The sequence below is a fragment of the Callithrix jacchus genome, chromosome 10 (genome assembly GCF_049354715.1).
Source record: "Callithrix jacchus isolate 240 chromosome 10, calJac240_pri, whole genome shotgun sequence".
Taxonomy (NCBI): Eukaryota; Metazoa; Chordata; class Mammalia; order Primates; family Cebidae; genus Callithrix; species Callithrix jacchus.
This window is the reverse complement of record NC_133511.1, coordinates 52,985,784-53,002,005: the sequence shown is the minus strand read 5'-3', so window position 1 is coordinate 53,002,005 and position 16,222 is coordinate 52,985,784. Positions and strand designations below refer to the sequence as shown.

The 16,222-nt window shown below is 35.1% G+C and overlaps 2 protein-coding genes and 1 pseudogene across 6 annotated transcripts in view; 2 read left to right on the top strand and 1 right to left on the bottom strand.

Moving 5' to 3' along the window:
- Positions 1–11,520, top strand: part of TMEM135 (transmembrane protein 135) — a 343,152-nt gene extending 331,632 nt beyond the window's left edge. For all 5 annotated transcript variants that reach the window (XM_017977705.4, XM_078339990.1, XM_035265296.3 and 2 more), the window contains 5 exons: positions 554–617; positions 1,614–1,690; positions 5,729–5,827; positions 6,650–6,717; positions 8,468–11,520. In XM_017977705.4, coding sequence (XP_017833194.1) covers positions 554–617; positions 1,614–1,690; positions 5,729–5,827; positions 6,650–6,717; positions 8,468–8,600 — 441 coding nt within the window. In that variant the 3' untranslated portion in view covers positions 8,601–11,520. The remainder of the gene's footprint in view (positions 1–553; positions 618–1,613; positions 1,691–5,728; positions 5,828–6,649; positions 6,718–8,467) is intronic.
- Positions 9,024–16,222, top strand: part of LOC108593770 (uncharacterized) — a 32,843-nt gene continuing 25,644 nt past the window's right edge. The window contains exon 1 of the mRNA XM_017977704.4: positions 9,024–16,222. This exon is cut by the window's right edge and continues 21,158 nt beyond it. The gene's annotated coding sequence lies outside the window, so the exon portion shown is untranslated.
- LOC118145666 (proteasome subunit alpha type-2 pseudogene) lies at positions 14,818–15,598 on the bottom strand (annotated as a pseudogene).

Below are 16,222 nucleotides of genomic sequence, written 5' to 3'. Positions count from 1 at the left end.
TAAGAAAAATATGTCTTCTGAATTTACTTTCACTTTTCTATTTCCAGAACTCTGCATTTCTCTTTATAGTTATAAATTTTATAAGTTTTTGTCTGGTGTCATATTCCTTCTGTATTTAAAATTTCTGTGAGCTCAGATCTGCTGTTGATGGATTTTCTCATATCTGGAAAAAGTCTGTTTCACCTTCAGTTTTGAGAAATCTTTTCTCTGCCAGATTTGTAGTTTAGCCAGCTTTTTTTCTTGTTAAAATGGGATGGTTTTCCCAGCATTTGATAGCTAGGCAAAAGTGAAATTATGGATTTGTTTTGAAAAATCAGTACAATAAAAATATTATGTGTTATTTCTTAATAGAGTCTATACAGAGTAACAACTGTATAAAATATTACTGTTCACAATTTTTCCAGTCATGTATTCAGTTTTATTTAGATAAGATCACTAATTGGCCTGCAAGGTAATTTGATGAATTTATTCATTGTAGCTTTTTTATTTTTTGTATTGTGCTATTTTTCTAGAAATAAAATAACTGAAATCATTGTATTTTCTCCTTAACTAGGGTACTAGTTGTTTCCTGCGCTGGATCAGAAACTTAGATGATGAACTACATGCTATTATAGCTGGTAAAGCAATAATAAAAAATAAATGGTTTTTATTGTATTAATCAGTGGTAGGAATGAATCAGAAATACCATCCAATTCATCCAATTTCTATGAATCTTCCTTTCTCTATTGTAATAGAATCCCAGTTGAGGCACTTGTCGAAATACTTTGTGATGTTTAACATATCAAGGCACTGTTGCCATATGGTGTTTTGAGTTGGCAGTATAATGACTTAGGTATCTGTCATGCCATAGACCATAAATCCTAGTGAATGTATCTCAAAAGACATCTAGTGAATGTGTCACAAAAGAACGTAAACCCTTATAATACCATATAAGTGATTAATGAAGTTTAGGTAGATTTCATTGAAAATTCTATTTTTACCACTGAAAAATGACATATATTTTCATAATAACTTTTTAAGGGAACTTAATCATTTTATTTAAAAATCTAAATATTATTTTCTATAAGTGCAATATATGTATTAAATTAAGTAGATAACATATCAGGCATTTATTAGGAATAATCTTAGTTATTTGTATGTGACACCTCCCCTCTTCTCCCTGCCTTGGTTTTCCATTTATAGAATAAAAGCTGTGCTATGGAGAGAAGTATTATCATAGCACTAAAAATTATTGGAGCTATTTAATATTAGAAGAATAGATGAATAAATATTTCTGCTTAAAATCAGAAATAACCAAGAGCCTTTGAAAAGTTGTTTTTTAAAAATTGTATTTGGTAAGACCACTCCTTTTTTTAAAGTTAAAATATAAATGTAAAAGTTCTTGTTATACATAAATCAGAACTGTTTATTTCTAACTCTGAAGATCAATTTTTAAAATGTAAAAATATGCAATAATAACTCACCCCATTTTAACATCATCTAGTGTAGTACTGTCCTTGATTGTGTTGTAACAAGAGGTAGTGCTGATTCTTTCTATATAAGTGAATTAATATTTCTGATAACAAAATAACAAAGAAATACTTTGCCATCTGATCAGTTATTTCTTGTTTCAGGATTTTTGGCAGGTATATCAATGATGTTTTATAAAAGCACAACAATATCCATGTATTTAGCATCCAAATTGGTGGAGGTAAGTGAAATTTTTATGCATGAACAGTTCCAAAGAACATAAAGATTTTAACTGCTGTTTTAGCAGCAAATATATATCCCAATGGCAAACATAAAATTTCATTCTCTAAAAGTATTTCTAAAGTCAATTCCCCTGTTTTTCTTTCTTTGTGTGTGTATTTTCAAATATACATTAAGTGTAGAAAGAATAGTGTAATTAATCCTCATGCACCCATCATGCAGCTTCAACAGTTATCAGCATTTGGCCAATCTCCTTCCATCTATGCTCCTTAACCCCACAGGTACTGAGTTATTTTAAAGCAAATCCCAGACATTATGTCATTTCATCCTTTAAAAAACTCAGCATAAAGACTCCTTAAAGAGTAATGACTAAAGGCTTCTTAAAAACAAACAAATCAACGATACCACCAAAATTTAACCACAGTATCATTATCATACATTAAAACCGTCCCAATAATTCCATAGCAATGTAATATATCCAATTCATTGATTATCTTGTAATCTTTTTGCAATCACTTTATTTTAATCAAGTTCTAAACGAAGTTTCTTTTAGTTTATAATAGTTATCCCCCTACTACTGCTGCTGCTGCTGCTATGGCTTTTCCTCCTCCTCCTCCTCCTCTTCCTCCTCCTCCTCCTCCTTCTCCTCCTCTTCCTCCTCCTCCTCCTCCTTCTCCTCCTCTTCCTCCTCCTCCTCCTCCTCCTTCTCCTCCTCCTCCTCCTCCTCCTCCTCCTCCTCCTCCTCCTTCTCCTCCTTCTCCTCCTTCTCCTCCTCCTCCTCCTCCTCCTCCTCTTCCTCCTCCTCCTCCGTCTTTCTCCTCCTTCTTCCTTGACAGTAATATTTGTTGAAGATATAGGTCATGAGTTCATGGAATTTTCCAAGTTCTGGATTTTGCTGATTGCATCCTCACTGTTGTTATTAATCATGTTTCTTTAAATCATGAATTTCTTAAATTGTTAACTAGATCTTGAGGCCTAAGTGAATTCAGGTTTAAATTTTTTTGGGGAGGTAACAGACAGACTTGACATTTACTGTGTATGTGAACTTCCAATTGCATCACATGATGAAGCACAAAAATGTCTGGTTGTCTTTCTGTAATGCTAAGATTGATCAGTGGGCTTAGATGATAGAGCCAGCCTAAGGTTCCCCAGTAGCCTTTTAGCTAGTGGTTTGAGCTGCTGTTAATGATTATCACTGGGATTCATTATCTCATTAAGGGTTGAAAAATGATGAAAATACTATTATTGTTTATTCTGCATTTATTAGCTGAAATTGTTCAAAAGGTGTTTTTCCTTTTCAGCTATTTGGTTACTCTGAAATACGTTGTTCCAGAAAGTCAAAATAAAATGTTTGATTGCTTCATTTTAATTATTAGTGTTTAAAATGAGTTAGTACCTTAGCATCCTGCAAAGTTGACTTATGAGTCTTTATTTTTAAAGTATTTAAAAATTTAAATTTAATATATTTAATTTATCTTAACTCATTGCAATTATTATACTCAAATTGTTCCCATCTTTGTCCATGAGCGCTTCCTTAAGTTGACTCCTGCTTGTTTTAACATAACACCATTATCTTTGATAGCTTTCTTGCTATAAAACAATATATTCCAGGCTCATCTGGGACATTTTCTGCCTCAGACATAGAATCAGTGTTCTCTATAATGGCTGCTAGTTTGTTTTAGTGGAAAATGGTATTTTAAGATTTCAGTTCAGGTGCTAGAGATTCTTTGCTCCCAGGCTAGTTATTGATTCTTGGCTTTCCCAGTGAATGCAGCTAGAGAATCTCCCTCCCCTTTCTTTTTAGAGAGACAGAAAATACATTTGAAGCATATTGATGTTTGTAATTCAAAGTTAAGAGTATACATTTTATTTAACTTGTTTAATTACTTGCTTTACCCAAATGTGTGTGTGTGAGAGAGAAAGAGAGAGAGATTGAGAGAATGTATACATCAGGAAATCAGGAAGAGAGGCAGGAGCTGGATCATGTAGGATTTTAAAAGCTGGGGTAAAGATTTTTTTTTTTCTCAGTGCACTGGAAACCACTGAAGAGTTTTAAGCATGGAAGTGACAGGATTTAATTCACATTTAAGAAGAACATTCTAGCCATTATATAGAGGGAGGCAGGACCAAAGCTGAGAGAACAGTTAGTTTCTGTCAGGAGATGGTGGCTTACACTAGGATGGTAGCAGTAGAGGTGAGAGAACTACACAGATTTGGTGTGTGTTTAGGAGCAGGGTTGATAAGACTTGCTAATGGAGGGGAAAGGGAAGTGAGAGAAAGAAAATAATCCTTAGGTGGCAAAAATATATTCTTTAACACAGAAGAAACCAATATTGAGATCTAGTTTATTAAAAGTCTTTTACAGGCCATGCGTGGTGGCTCACGCCTGTAATCGCAGCACTTTGGGAGGCCAAGGTGGGCAGATCGCAAGGTCAGGAGTTTGAGACCAGCCTGACCAACATGGTGAAACCCCATCTCTACTAAAAATACAAAAATTAGCCTGGTGTGGTGGCATGTGCGTAATTCCAGCTACTCAGGAGCCTGAGGCAGGAGAATCTCTTGAACCAGGGAGACGGAGGTTGCAGTGAGCCGAGATTGCGCCACTGAACTCTAGCCTGGGTGACAGAGCGAAACTCCGCCTCAAAATAAAAAGGTGTTTTACAGCTAAGTGGCCAGAGTTTTTTAAGGCAAGCAATGGTATCTCTCTGTTTCTTGTGTCATCAGGTCATATCTGATCCTGGCACACAAAAAAAAATTGACATATAAACTGTGCTGATACAGACTGTTTTTTTTTTTTTTAAAAAATAGGAATATTAGAAATTTGAGCATGCTATGTTCTTTTATGGAATTCATTGCTCTATTGCTCTATGATTGAAGTTTTATATTAAAATGCTCTATTACTGTCCAGGGAAAATGATATAAAATTAAGCTGTATAGGCCATTGTTTTCTGGGAATCTATGAGCCAAATGCATGTATTTATTTAGTATATATTATGTTCTCATTACTGTGCTTGGTACTGGAAAGAATATAGAAGCATAGGATATGGTGTCTATCCTTCGTTAACTTAGAATCTGGTTTGTTAAATAAATTTTATAATAAATAATTAGAAACACAGTTATTCTATCTATTGGGAAATAGCTGTTTCACATAACATTTCTGTGATGCAGTTCTGCCACAATCTGAATTAAATGTTCTTCAACATGAATATATCTGCACAATATATCTGTATCTTGCAATATGCTGTTATATTTTTATCAAAATAATGGCCAATGCATAATTGTTTATCTTGTTTCCAAAATAGTTTATAACTCAGTACATACCTTACAGTTCTCATAAATCCCACTCTCATATACATTATGTACATTTACTCCTTAATATATACTTTTGAGTCGATTTGTATGTAAAGTATTCACCTTATCATTTTCTTTGTTTGCTCTTTGGTTATGGCAGCTTATATAGATCATGAGGATTCTTTTTATGGCAACTCAGTTGGGATACAATTTAAAAAGAGTCAGATTTACTTAGCAAATATTTTAATGCCATGGTCTAGGGTAGGCACTGAAGACCATGCAAAGTTGAAGAACAGAAGGTTGTTGCCACCTGCCAGTGACTTCCTTTTAGTTCTCATCCTCTTTATGTTCTTTTTTTTGTGAAGAATAGTGCCCAGCATGTCGTTGACACCATTAAATCTTTCCTGAATAAATTAATGAAGGACAACAGATCTAACAGGGAAGGGAGTACATGAGCACTGTACAGAAAGCATGGAAGAATAAGTGACATTTAAAAAGCAGAAATAAAATGCTATTGAATTTACAGAAAAGTATTACTACTTGCAGTAGGGATTTGGAGCGAAACAATGAGGGAAAAGGAAGGGTTGACCCTTAACATCATTATGAAAAATGTGACATGTTTTGAGCTCTGAAGGCAGTATTAGGATTCAGAACGGTGGAAAACATAGTTGTAGGCAGGGAGCACAATGCTCAACTATGTTTTTAATGCTGAAGTTTTTATAACTCTTGTCTAATGCTTGTTTTGCAGACAATGTATTTCAAAGGCATTGAAGCAGGGAAGGTTCCCTATTTTCCTCATGCAGATACTATCATCTATTCCATCTCTACAGCAATTTGCTTCCAGGCAGTAAGTATAGCTTTTTCAAATGAGAAATTGAATGATTCCTGTTTCTGATGTACATTAATCAAATGCGGGAAAAACAAACTCTGGGAACATTTCAGTTTACAGTATTGCATTTTAAGCTTCCTTTTGTTTTTGTGTTTTTGGTTTCTTCAGCAAGATACCTTACAAGCTTCTAATGTTTAAACATGTTAACTTAATGGGCTAGGTCCTTTTTATGAGTACCCCAATTTTTAGGTTTTAATACAGTACAATTTATAAGTAAATTATTATTCCAATCCCTTGGGAAGAATGTCCCAATTTAATTATCCTTCCTTTTGATTACAAAAAGGATAGTAGGCATATGCTGATAATAGGCATAAATATAAATAATTGCATTTCTCCAATATTATTCAGAAGGAGGATGAGGGATAACTAGTTTCATATAAGCATCATTCAATCTCTCTAAGTTCTGTAACCATTATTATTGACATTAAAGGTGTTAGGACTGTTGTAAAATTTTTGGAAAAACTTTTATTTGCTCTTTCTCACAAAATGCTGCCAGGTTGAAAAACTAATTAAAATTAATAAAATGTGAATATCTCAGTAAATGCTTCCTGATAATGACTGTTCACTTAATTATTATTTCAAAAGCAACATTTTTATTTGAAGGCATATTTACAAAGATTCTTGATGGTTACTTAAGCATCAATACACTTTCGCGTATTTCATCACTTTCAGTTTTAAAATGCAATGAGCAATAAAGATACAGGTAAAACTATTCTATTGCCTGAGACTGCTGATAATGTTTGTATTTACTAAAAGAATTCTCAAATTGAATAATCATAGGCTGTCATGGAAGTTCAGACCTTGAGACCTTCTTACTGGAAGTTCCTTTTAAGACTCACCAAGGGCAAGTAAGTGACTAAGCAGTTTTTTTGAAAATATTACGAGTGGTTTTATCCTTTTGAGGGAATATTCTTTCAGTGGTAAAGTAGGTATTTATGTATAAATCAAATATGAGCAACTTAAAGAATAATATGGGGTATTTTTTGAGTGAGCATTATTCTGACTATACTTTTCCCTATAATATTATAGATATTTTAGATAGTCTAGATTAATATCATGTTGATTTGCCAACTACTAATTAGTTGCTACATAAATATTAAGTCTAACTTTTTGAATCATTGGCCATTTCTTTTTGATTAAAAATATTAAACAGATTCATTAAAAATCATCTCTACACAATTAACCGATTTCCATTTTGGAAAAAGTTATATTGTGTTGCCTCTTGTTATAAGCATACTTTCCTCTGCCTTATATATCATTTTTGCTTTGTTTTGTTTTCTTACCTGATCTTCATCTAATTTTTTGAGAGGCATGAGCTTTGGAGTCAGACCTAAGTTTGATTCCAGTTCTGGTACCTTCAGCTGTGTTACTGTCGAAAATTATTTACCCTCCTGAGCCTAAGTTTTTTTCTCTCTACAGTGAAACAATAATACATACATTCTATGATTGTAGGAAAATTAAAATGCTTATAGTAGCACTGGGTAAATTGCACATATTACTATCATTACTAAGAATAATAGCAAATACTTGTATAGTGCTTACAGGTCCCAAGATACGGTTTTAAGAGGCACATGTAAAATATACATGTATACATAAATATACACTTAATCCTTAATATAACTCTATGAGTTAGGTACTATTATTATCCCTGTTTTGCACACGAGGAAACTAAAATGCACAAAGGGATTAGATGGCTTGCCAGAGTCACCCAGGTGGTAAATGAAGTCGCTGGAATATAAACCAGGCAGTCTGGCTTCAGAATCTTCCCTCTTATCCATGTCACTGTAGATCCTTTAGATTATTATTGTTAAATCATTTTTTTGTCACTTAGTTTTTTACACATTAATGAGTTTTACTAGTTGATTATTTTGGAAGGGAACTTACTTTGGAAAAGTACTAAAAGTCACATTTATAGGCTCTTAGGATAACTGCTGGCCAGTGATTTCAAAACTAATTTCATTCAGCTGTTTTCTCCAGAGAGAAAATTCTTGTGAATAGGCACAGAAACACAGAAGGTCTATCCTGTACATTAGCTAAATTTGTGTCTTTAAAAAGTGTTACATAACTTAGGTTAGGTGATAGATTAACATTAGGGTATGTTTTTACTGTGTTGTGTCTATTAGACATTTGAAAACCTACATGCAATTTGCCTTTTAGTCATTAAATGTTTGCACATTTGAATGTGTTTTCTTTTGATTGTGAGACATTAAGATGTCGATTACGAGAGAAATTACATGTAATGCTTTTGCCTCATCGGTAATGTTAGCTCATTCATAGTTTAGTTTCCAGTGAATTCATTCATTGTAAAAATCATAATGAACCTGATTTTCTATTTGATACAGTTTAGTGGAAAGAACTCTGGAAGGGTTTGAAATCATGATTGTAATCTATGATTTCAGATCTGTGGATTATCTCTTTAAATAAAATATGAGACAGTTTATCTCAAAGAAGAACATTCATGTGACTTGAATCTGCCATTGAATTTAGATCCTTTGCCATGTTAGTCTTTCCCATCCCACAAAAGATAAGTCAACTAAAGTGAATTACTTTATTTTATAAACTAATTAACATTTGTTTACTATATTCTCTGTTTTATAGATTTGCTGTCATGAATCGAAAAGTCCTTGATGTTTTTGGTACTGATGCATCTAAACACTTTAAGGATTTCATCCCCAGGTTGGATCCAAGATACACAACAGTAACACCAGAGTTGCCCACAGAGTTTTCTTGAAGATGATTGTAATTTATTAATGTGACTAAATGTTTCCTAATTATCTTGGAGAGTTAATTATGTTGAACACAAAGAAGGGGGCCCAAGCTTGAACCTCAGTGTTATTTCAGTGAGAGATACTCTTTTCCTTTGTTTTGTTTTCCTTATGACTCAGAAATTCAGAAGCTTTTTAGGAAGGTGTTGCTTAATAATTAAGCTTCCTCCATAGCTAGAATAAGATTCTGGATCTACATAAGATTCTACACTGTAGTGATTGACATTATGATATATTATTGATCAAATTATGTCCACAAGCAATATTATATAATCTATGTAGAAGTTTAATAACAAGAGGACACTTAAAATTATTTTAAAAGGTGTCTTTAGTTCATTCCAATATAATTCTTGATTAAAACTAGGATTATTTCTACATTTTAGGATTTACAAAGGATCACGGGTACATGGATTTGGTCTGTATATTTTTTTAATGGTTGAATTGGTATCTGTAGTAGTGGAATGTTATAGATTTGAAGCAACTCTCCACGGACAGTGCTGCTTTCATGTGGAGCAATTTAATTGGAGAAGTGGCCATTCTTACTTCAGGGATGCAAAGATGGGTCTCATACCATTTGGATAAATGTCGTGGTATCCAGCTTGTTTTTAAACTAATAACATCATCTCTCTTCGTGACCAGTTAGTTGGGCTATTTGGCTGCTCAGTGAACCTGTGTACTGATGGCAATTAAGGGGCAAATGGAAATGGACACATCTGATAGAGTTGAAATGTATGTTTTAATCTTTTACAGGAGTATTACACTTGAATATTTAAAAACAAAACTTTTAAAGTTCCTATAGGTTTATTATGTTTGTTTTCATTTATATGGACATAATTCTTCATAGCACAGTTTATATGCCATTGTTATATTAGAAGGGATCAAAAGCCTATGGAACAAAGTCATCTTGCCAAGTTGGCAGTTTGTGTCCTCTCAGCTGTTTAGCTTATGTAATAGATGTTTTGCACCTGAAAACAATATAAAAATCCAGTGGTTGTTTAAAAAGTCCATTTTGTCACTAATTGGATTCCAGTTCTCCAGCCTTCTTTTTGAAAATCATTGTCACCATTTTTACTGTTAGCACAAAGAGGTTCTGCTGATAATTAGAAATTCAGGACAGCTGTGATTGAAATATGGTCACTATTTACAGTTTTTCAAGGAAAAGTTACACTTTTCTATGTTAATAAAAGACTGACGTCGTCTATAGTTGACGTAACATGTAGGGATGATGGTATTTTTAAAATATAATTTTGTCGCTAAAAAGTTTTTAGGCCAATGTGAATTATGCAGTAGAACTTGTGTTGCAAAAGGAATTATAACCCAGACTTTAAAAATGCTGAATCCCCATATTCAGTGTCATTAAGCCTTGTATACTTCTGTTTAAATGTAATTCAGTCCTTGGTTGTTATGGCAAATAGAAACCCAACGTAAAAACAGACTCTGGTACATGGTAATAGAACCACTTTTAATTCGGTCAAAATTTGGCATTATGATTAGCTTTTTAGAATTGACCTGTTCATTTGGCAATGCAGTTAAAGGATCATTTTGGTTTCAGACTTCAAAATTGATTAATAAATTTAATCTTCATTTTTATTCACTGGAATCAAAATGATGATTGGTACTGTTTACTGTATAAAATGAAGTATTAAAGCACTGCTAACTGCACCTCATTTGCTCAGTCCAGAAAGTATGTTTATATATTTTCCTGTCAGGTTAAAAAATATGTTTTAATTCATAAATTATTGTTTTCATTGACATTAAAAGACTCTGATATTAAAAGACGAATTACGAAATTTGCTGAGATTGTTTAGTAAAATGTTGCTGGTCAAAAAGGTGTATATCTACAATTTACTTTTTTGTTTTTTATAAATTGCAGTCATTTTAAAAATTTTATATAAAATGCAAAATGAAATAACTGTCGTGAAGCAGAATACAATGGTGAATGTATAGCTTGAGTGAATAGTTAACCAATTTGCAGTGGTGGGTTGAGAAGTCCAGTTTGATTTCACTGGGACAGACTGCAAAGTGTAGTTGTTTGAACAAACACAAAGACAATTTGTGTTTTTGAAGACAATCAGAATGATTACCTTTCTACCTCTAACTAATCAGGTATTGATTGATGACTTTTTGCCATTATAAATAAAGTTAAATAGATCCTGCATTCCAAAATATGTTTTTTAGTTTATTTATATCCTGAAGAAATAGTAAGTTTTCACTGGAACTGATTACAGTAAATAATAATATGTCCCCTTAGTCTTTCTGACATTTTTATGTAGATGGAGATTGAAAAACAGTGCATTTGGGGCAATATTATTATGGTCATTTCATTGCTATTTTCTGTATTAATAAAATCCTAGAACTAGTACCAACTGAGTGAAGATTGAGTTTGCAAGATGACAGATTGTCTCAGATCTATTCAATTCTTAACAGTTTTTCATTAGATAATTCCAGCGTCCATTTTATTACTCGTTTTTGAAGTAACACCTTTGGTTCATAAATTCTGCATTTGCTTCTGTAACTTTTTTCTTGAACTATAAATGTAGTCGTCACTCAGTTGATACCTAGTTTATATTTTGCCTTCATTTGTTGTTTAATCAGTTGTTATTTAATTTAGAATTTTATCTTTTTATTTTTTGCTCTCAGATTTTATAATGAACTTTTGTTAGAATGGACATGTCTTTTTTTTGATGGAATCCAAATTGAGCAAATGTCACACAGTATTTTCTTGCTGTGCTCAAGTTCATCTCCTTGTAGTTTGTATCTGGGCTAACATTTTATTTAGTTGTCAATGCTGATGGAATTGTTTCCTGCTTGTATTTTATCATATCTCTGAGCAGCTAAGTGTTCTACATTTCATAGGTAATGAAAATCAATGTCCTTTACTCTCAATGAGCTTTGTCCACTTGTCTGTGTCACAACTTCTACCTTGGTGCTAACTAGGAACTTCTTGTGGGGGCTGAAGGGAACTGACCACTGGAGCAATGGCCCAAGTGTTGTTTTTGGAGCAGAGAAATCATTAGCTCAGAGATTCTCCATGTGATTTATTCTTTATTTTTTGAGAGGGGGTCTCACTCTGTTCCCCAGGTTGGAGTACAGTGGTACAATCATAGCTCACTGAAACCTCAAATTCCTTGGCTCAAGCGGTCCTTTCCCCTCAGTCTCTAATAGCGGGGACAACAAGCATGTGTCACCATGCCTGGCTAATTAAAAACATTTTTTTTGTAGAAACAAGTTGTTGCTATGTTGTCCAGGTTGGTCTCGAACTCCTGGCCTCAAGAAATCCTCTTTGCTTGGCCTCCTAAGACTCTGGGATTCCAGTTGTGAGCCACCGTACCTAGCCATATTTTTATTTGTATGAGTAATAAGTTGTTTGACACAGCAACAGCGTTGCCCTTGGTTTCTCGAAGCCAAAAGTATACATTCCTTGCTAAGATATAAACATTCTCTCTCCTAACACCTTGACCTGTTGCTGCGTCTCCCCCGGTAATCATGTTCACATAGAGAATTTATTTACTTCGCACAGCTGAAAACAGTGACCAAGAAAAAATACAAGAAAAGGAATAACAAATGAATATTTTCTTTAGGGCTACACTTTGAATGTGATGAGTAATAAGGTTACCTTCATTGTGAAAGCGATGTTTACAGTTGCCTCAAGTCCTTTACTGTTGGTGCTAAAGCCACTGTTGCTGCCAGCTCTATCATTTCTTCTTAGCAAGGAATTAACAAAGAAAGGAGTGTCAAGGACAAAGATGACCCTGAGATTGGGGTGCTGTCTGGGATTCTAGGACTGTGTGGTACTGTTTCTGTTTAGTAGCCTCAGGTGCCTTTGTAGTTTCAAAATGGGTAACTATAAAGAAATGAAAATGACTCTGGTGTGTGACTTCTAGGAGCAGAAGAGGGTAGTAACTTGGCCATGATGTAGCTTGTGTCCTATGACTGTAGCAGGGTAGTGAGTGCATGGCCTTAAGCTTACAGCTATGGTAAATAAGAATGCGTGTGGTTTTACACACAGAGAAAAATGAGTGACTTTTGGTTGGAGGAAAGAATATCTGATCTTTGGAAATGATTCTGTTGTTGTTTTATGTGGTCTCTCTCTCTGTCTCTCTGTCTCTGTCTCTCTCTGTCTCTGTCTGTCTCTGTTTCTCTCTCTGTCTGTCTCTCTCTCTCTCTCGCTCTCTCTCGCTCGCTCTCGCTGTCGCTCTCGCTCTCGCTCTCGCTGCCCCCCGCCCCCAACCTTGTCCATTCTCTGCTTGCTGGTGTTACTTTATGCTAACTATTCTCCTTGGACTTCATTGCACCCTCTTACGCCAGCCGTTCAAATGAGGGGCTCTGGAGAGATCATAACAGTGATAACAATGGAGTAAACATTTCCAGGTACAGTGATTTTTTTGTATGCTCTGTATTTCTTAGGCAGGATGATGTAGAAGATAATTGCACAGATACGGAAAGATGTTTCTCTATGTGAGGCCTTTAAATCCAGAACAATTAATTTCTTCCCTTCTTAGAACCCCGTAACACCACTTGACTCTGGACTTTCCTATTTCCTTTTATTTTCTCCATTTTTTTTTCCATCTGTCCATCCTACGAATGTGTTTTACATGAAATAATGTATTGGGTTTTATCTTTTGTTGCAGCAGACGTGGAAATCCCAGTAATGACCACAGACACATGTACCATCTGGTCAACATCAGGGCCGTCAGGGCCAAGTGCAGTTCACACTTCTTTCTTTAGCTCACAAACTGCTGTAGCTTGCCTGTTCAGTTTTTTTTTTAAATAATGTTCAGTTTTGTGCCATACTCTCCCCAACCCCCAGCCTGCTGCCTCCACACAGCATAACATTCTAATCTTGTCAGACTGTGGGTTATAGGATGTTCCCTGGTCTTGGGATAGAGGCCACAGGCATATAACATGCCTTGCTCACACTCAGCATCCCTCTCTGTCTTGAGAGGTTTAGCCTTCCACAAAGTAGACCTGTAGACCTGTGTTGGCTGAAGTCACCCTGCATTACTACTTTCTTCCATCCCTGAACTTAGACCAGTTAATTTTGAAGTCTAGTTCCTCCATGTCTTAAACTTTTTTCAGTAGTTAGTTGATCTTTTAAATTAATTTTTTTTCAAATTATTTTTGGTCACCTAAGAGGACCCTGAAGCTATAGAGAAAGATTAGTGCCAAAGGTTTAACGCATGAAGTACATCCTGTGGTTTGTTATTATGGGATTGATGCCAAAAGGCATGGGAGAGAAGAGACTAGAAAGACATTTCAAGCCTCATCTCTTTTCTCCTAGTCCTTTCTTTACCTTCCCTGGCCTGTGCTTTCCTGCCATATCTTTGCTGTGTATTTCTTCATCTTGAGTTCTCAAGGGAAAAAAACAAAAGTACTCATTTTTCTGTTTATTTCAGGGAAAACTGAAGGTAGATAATATCTGCAGGAAGAAATAATCTTCAGGAAGAAATTCGTTTGCATCTAAATCTGAGTCTGCAGTTTTGGTAGCCTGTCATTTCTCAGGGATAGTACTAAGGCTCTCTTCAGACCCAAAAGGGCAGGATATATGAATCTGTAAAACTAGAGGCATAACTGAATCATCTGAGGATTTTTTTTTTCACTAGAAAAAAACATTCCTATAACTTGGATTAAAATTCAAAAATGGATTGCAGTCATTGTTAATTGCTCAACTCATAGCAATTTTTGCTTGCTGAGAGAACACTGATGTTTAAGAAAGTTACATGCCTAGCCCCAGGGCTGAATCATAATTGTTCTAGGCCTTTTGTGTCATTCCTTTCTTCTTGTCCAGATACTTTTCCAACCAGTAACATGGTCATGGCTGACTGCAGCCTCAGTGTCCCAGGCTGAAGTAATCCTTCCACCTCAGCTTTCCTAGTAGCTTGGGACTACAGGCACATGCCAACTTACCTAATTTTTTTTTTAGTAGAGACAGGGGTCTCACTGTGTTGCCTTGGCTGGTTTTAAATTCTTGGGCTAAAGCAGTTCTCCCTCCTCAGCCTCCCAAAGTGCTCCGATTATAGGAGTGAGCCATTGTGCCTGGCCTTATAAGTATCATTTTAAAAACATCAGTTTATTAACTATGTAGGAATAAATCTGAAAAGAGCCTGCAAAACAAAACATCCTTTAAACATGTTTAAGTAGATAAAATATCTGAAATTCTGGATTTTTTCAGTCACTTTGTTATTATTCTATGGCAGCCAAGTAATCCTTAACTTCAGTTGGATGAAATAAACTTTCTAAATCCAGCTTCGTCGAAGATTCCAACTTCTAGGTTATCTTCAGTCATTTGCCTTTTAACACTTTCCTTTAGGGTTAAGATGGCTATATGAATAGCATCTTAAGTTTCAGATCTTCATTGTATCTTCTCTCAAAGAAAGTTTTCCCATTCACACAGTTCTTTCCCATTGCTGTGGCATTAAAAAAAGCTCCCAGTGGATCTGCCTGAATAAATATGTCTGTCCCCCACAACCACAAATAAGTAGAAAGACTCCAAATGAACAAATACCACCTGATTGGGTGTATTCTTGCATCTCAGGAGCTAATTTCTGTACCAGCTGCGTTGTGGGAATGGACTCTTGGTAAACAAGATAGTATTGCTGAGCTAGCTTTTGAGCTCTATGCACAAGCACTCTGTAATCCGCACCCATGCCAATATACACCAAACCTGTGTGTTTGGCAGTTGGTTCCACTCTGTATACACTTTGCTCATCATTTAGAATAGATTTCTACTCTCCTCAGTTGCTAATACTATGCCATTGGTTGCTTTAATTCCCACTAAAAGGGCTTCTCCAGCTAGAGCAGCCAAAGTCTATTCAATATGGACAAATTTACTAGGCAGACTCAATGTAGTCAGTGAAAAGCTGTAACTATGTTCCTCCGTCTTTATCCAGATAACCCTTTTCTCATCTTTTATCTCTGTCCTAGTGCAGCAGTTTGCTGATACCCCTAATAAAGCACATTTCATTTGATTCTGATTCGCTATGTATTCACCTGTTGCTTTTTTAGTGTGGTATCATATTTGAAGAGCAAAGACCACAGCTTATCCTCCATCTGAGTATATGTCAGGCCTTTATTATAGGGAGTGGTGTTGGGATGGGAGGTGGTCTTCTCAGCAGCTGCCTGTTGGATGCCTGCTAACTTTATAGAGTCTGCAGACCAAAAATTCACACTTAATTGTCCCCATAAAAGTCTGGAAAATATTACTCTTATAAATGATTTTGTAAATACTGCAGGAAATTGGCTCCTACTACTATTCTAGCAGCTATTGAAGCCAGTTTGGCTTCAGGTCCTAGATAAATGATTTGTCATATGTTTCATTTGTTTGTTTTTTTTCCTGACAGAGCTGGAATTCTGGATTGTTCCCCACTTTAAAAACTTTTTAATCAAAACCAGAAGTAGACAGGGCAGCATAAAAGCTCCCACGCCCACTTAGTTTCATGGAGTGAAGAATCACAGGCAGTTTGCCCAGAATTACGTTTTATACCTGGCTTTTCAGTGGCATCTTATGGAAAAAAATTGTTGTTTTCTTGTTTTTCTGTAACAGACAGGATCCTAGATATTTGAGAGAGGAAAAGTGCTGGAATTACTC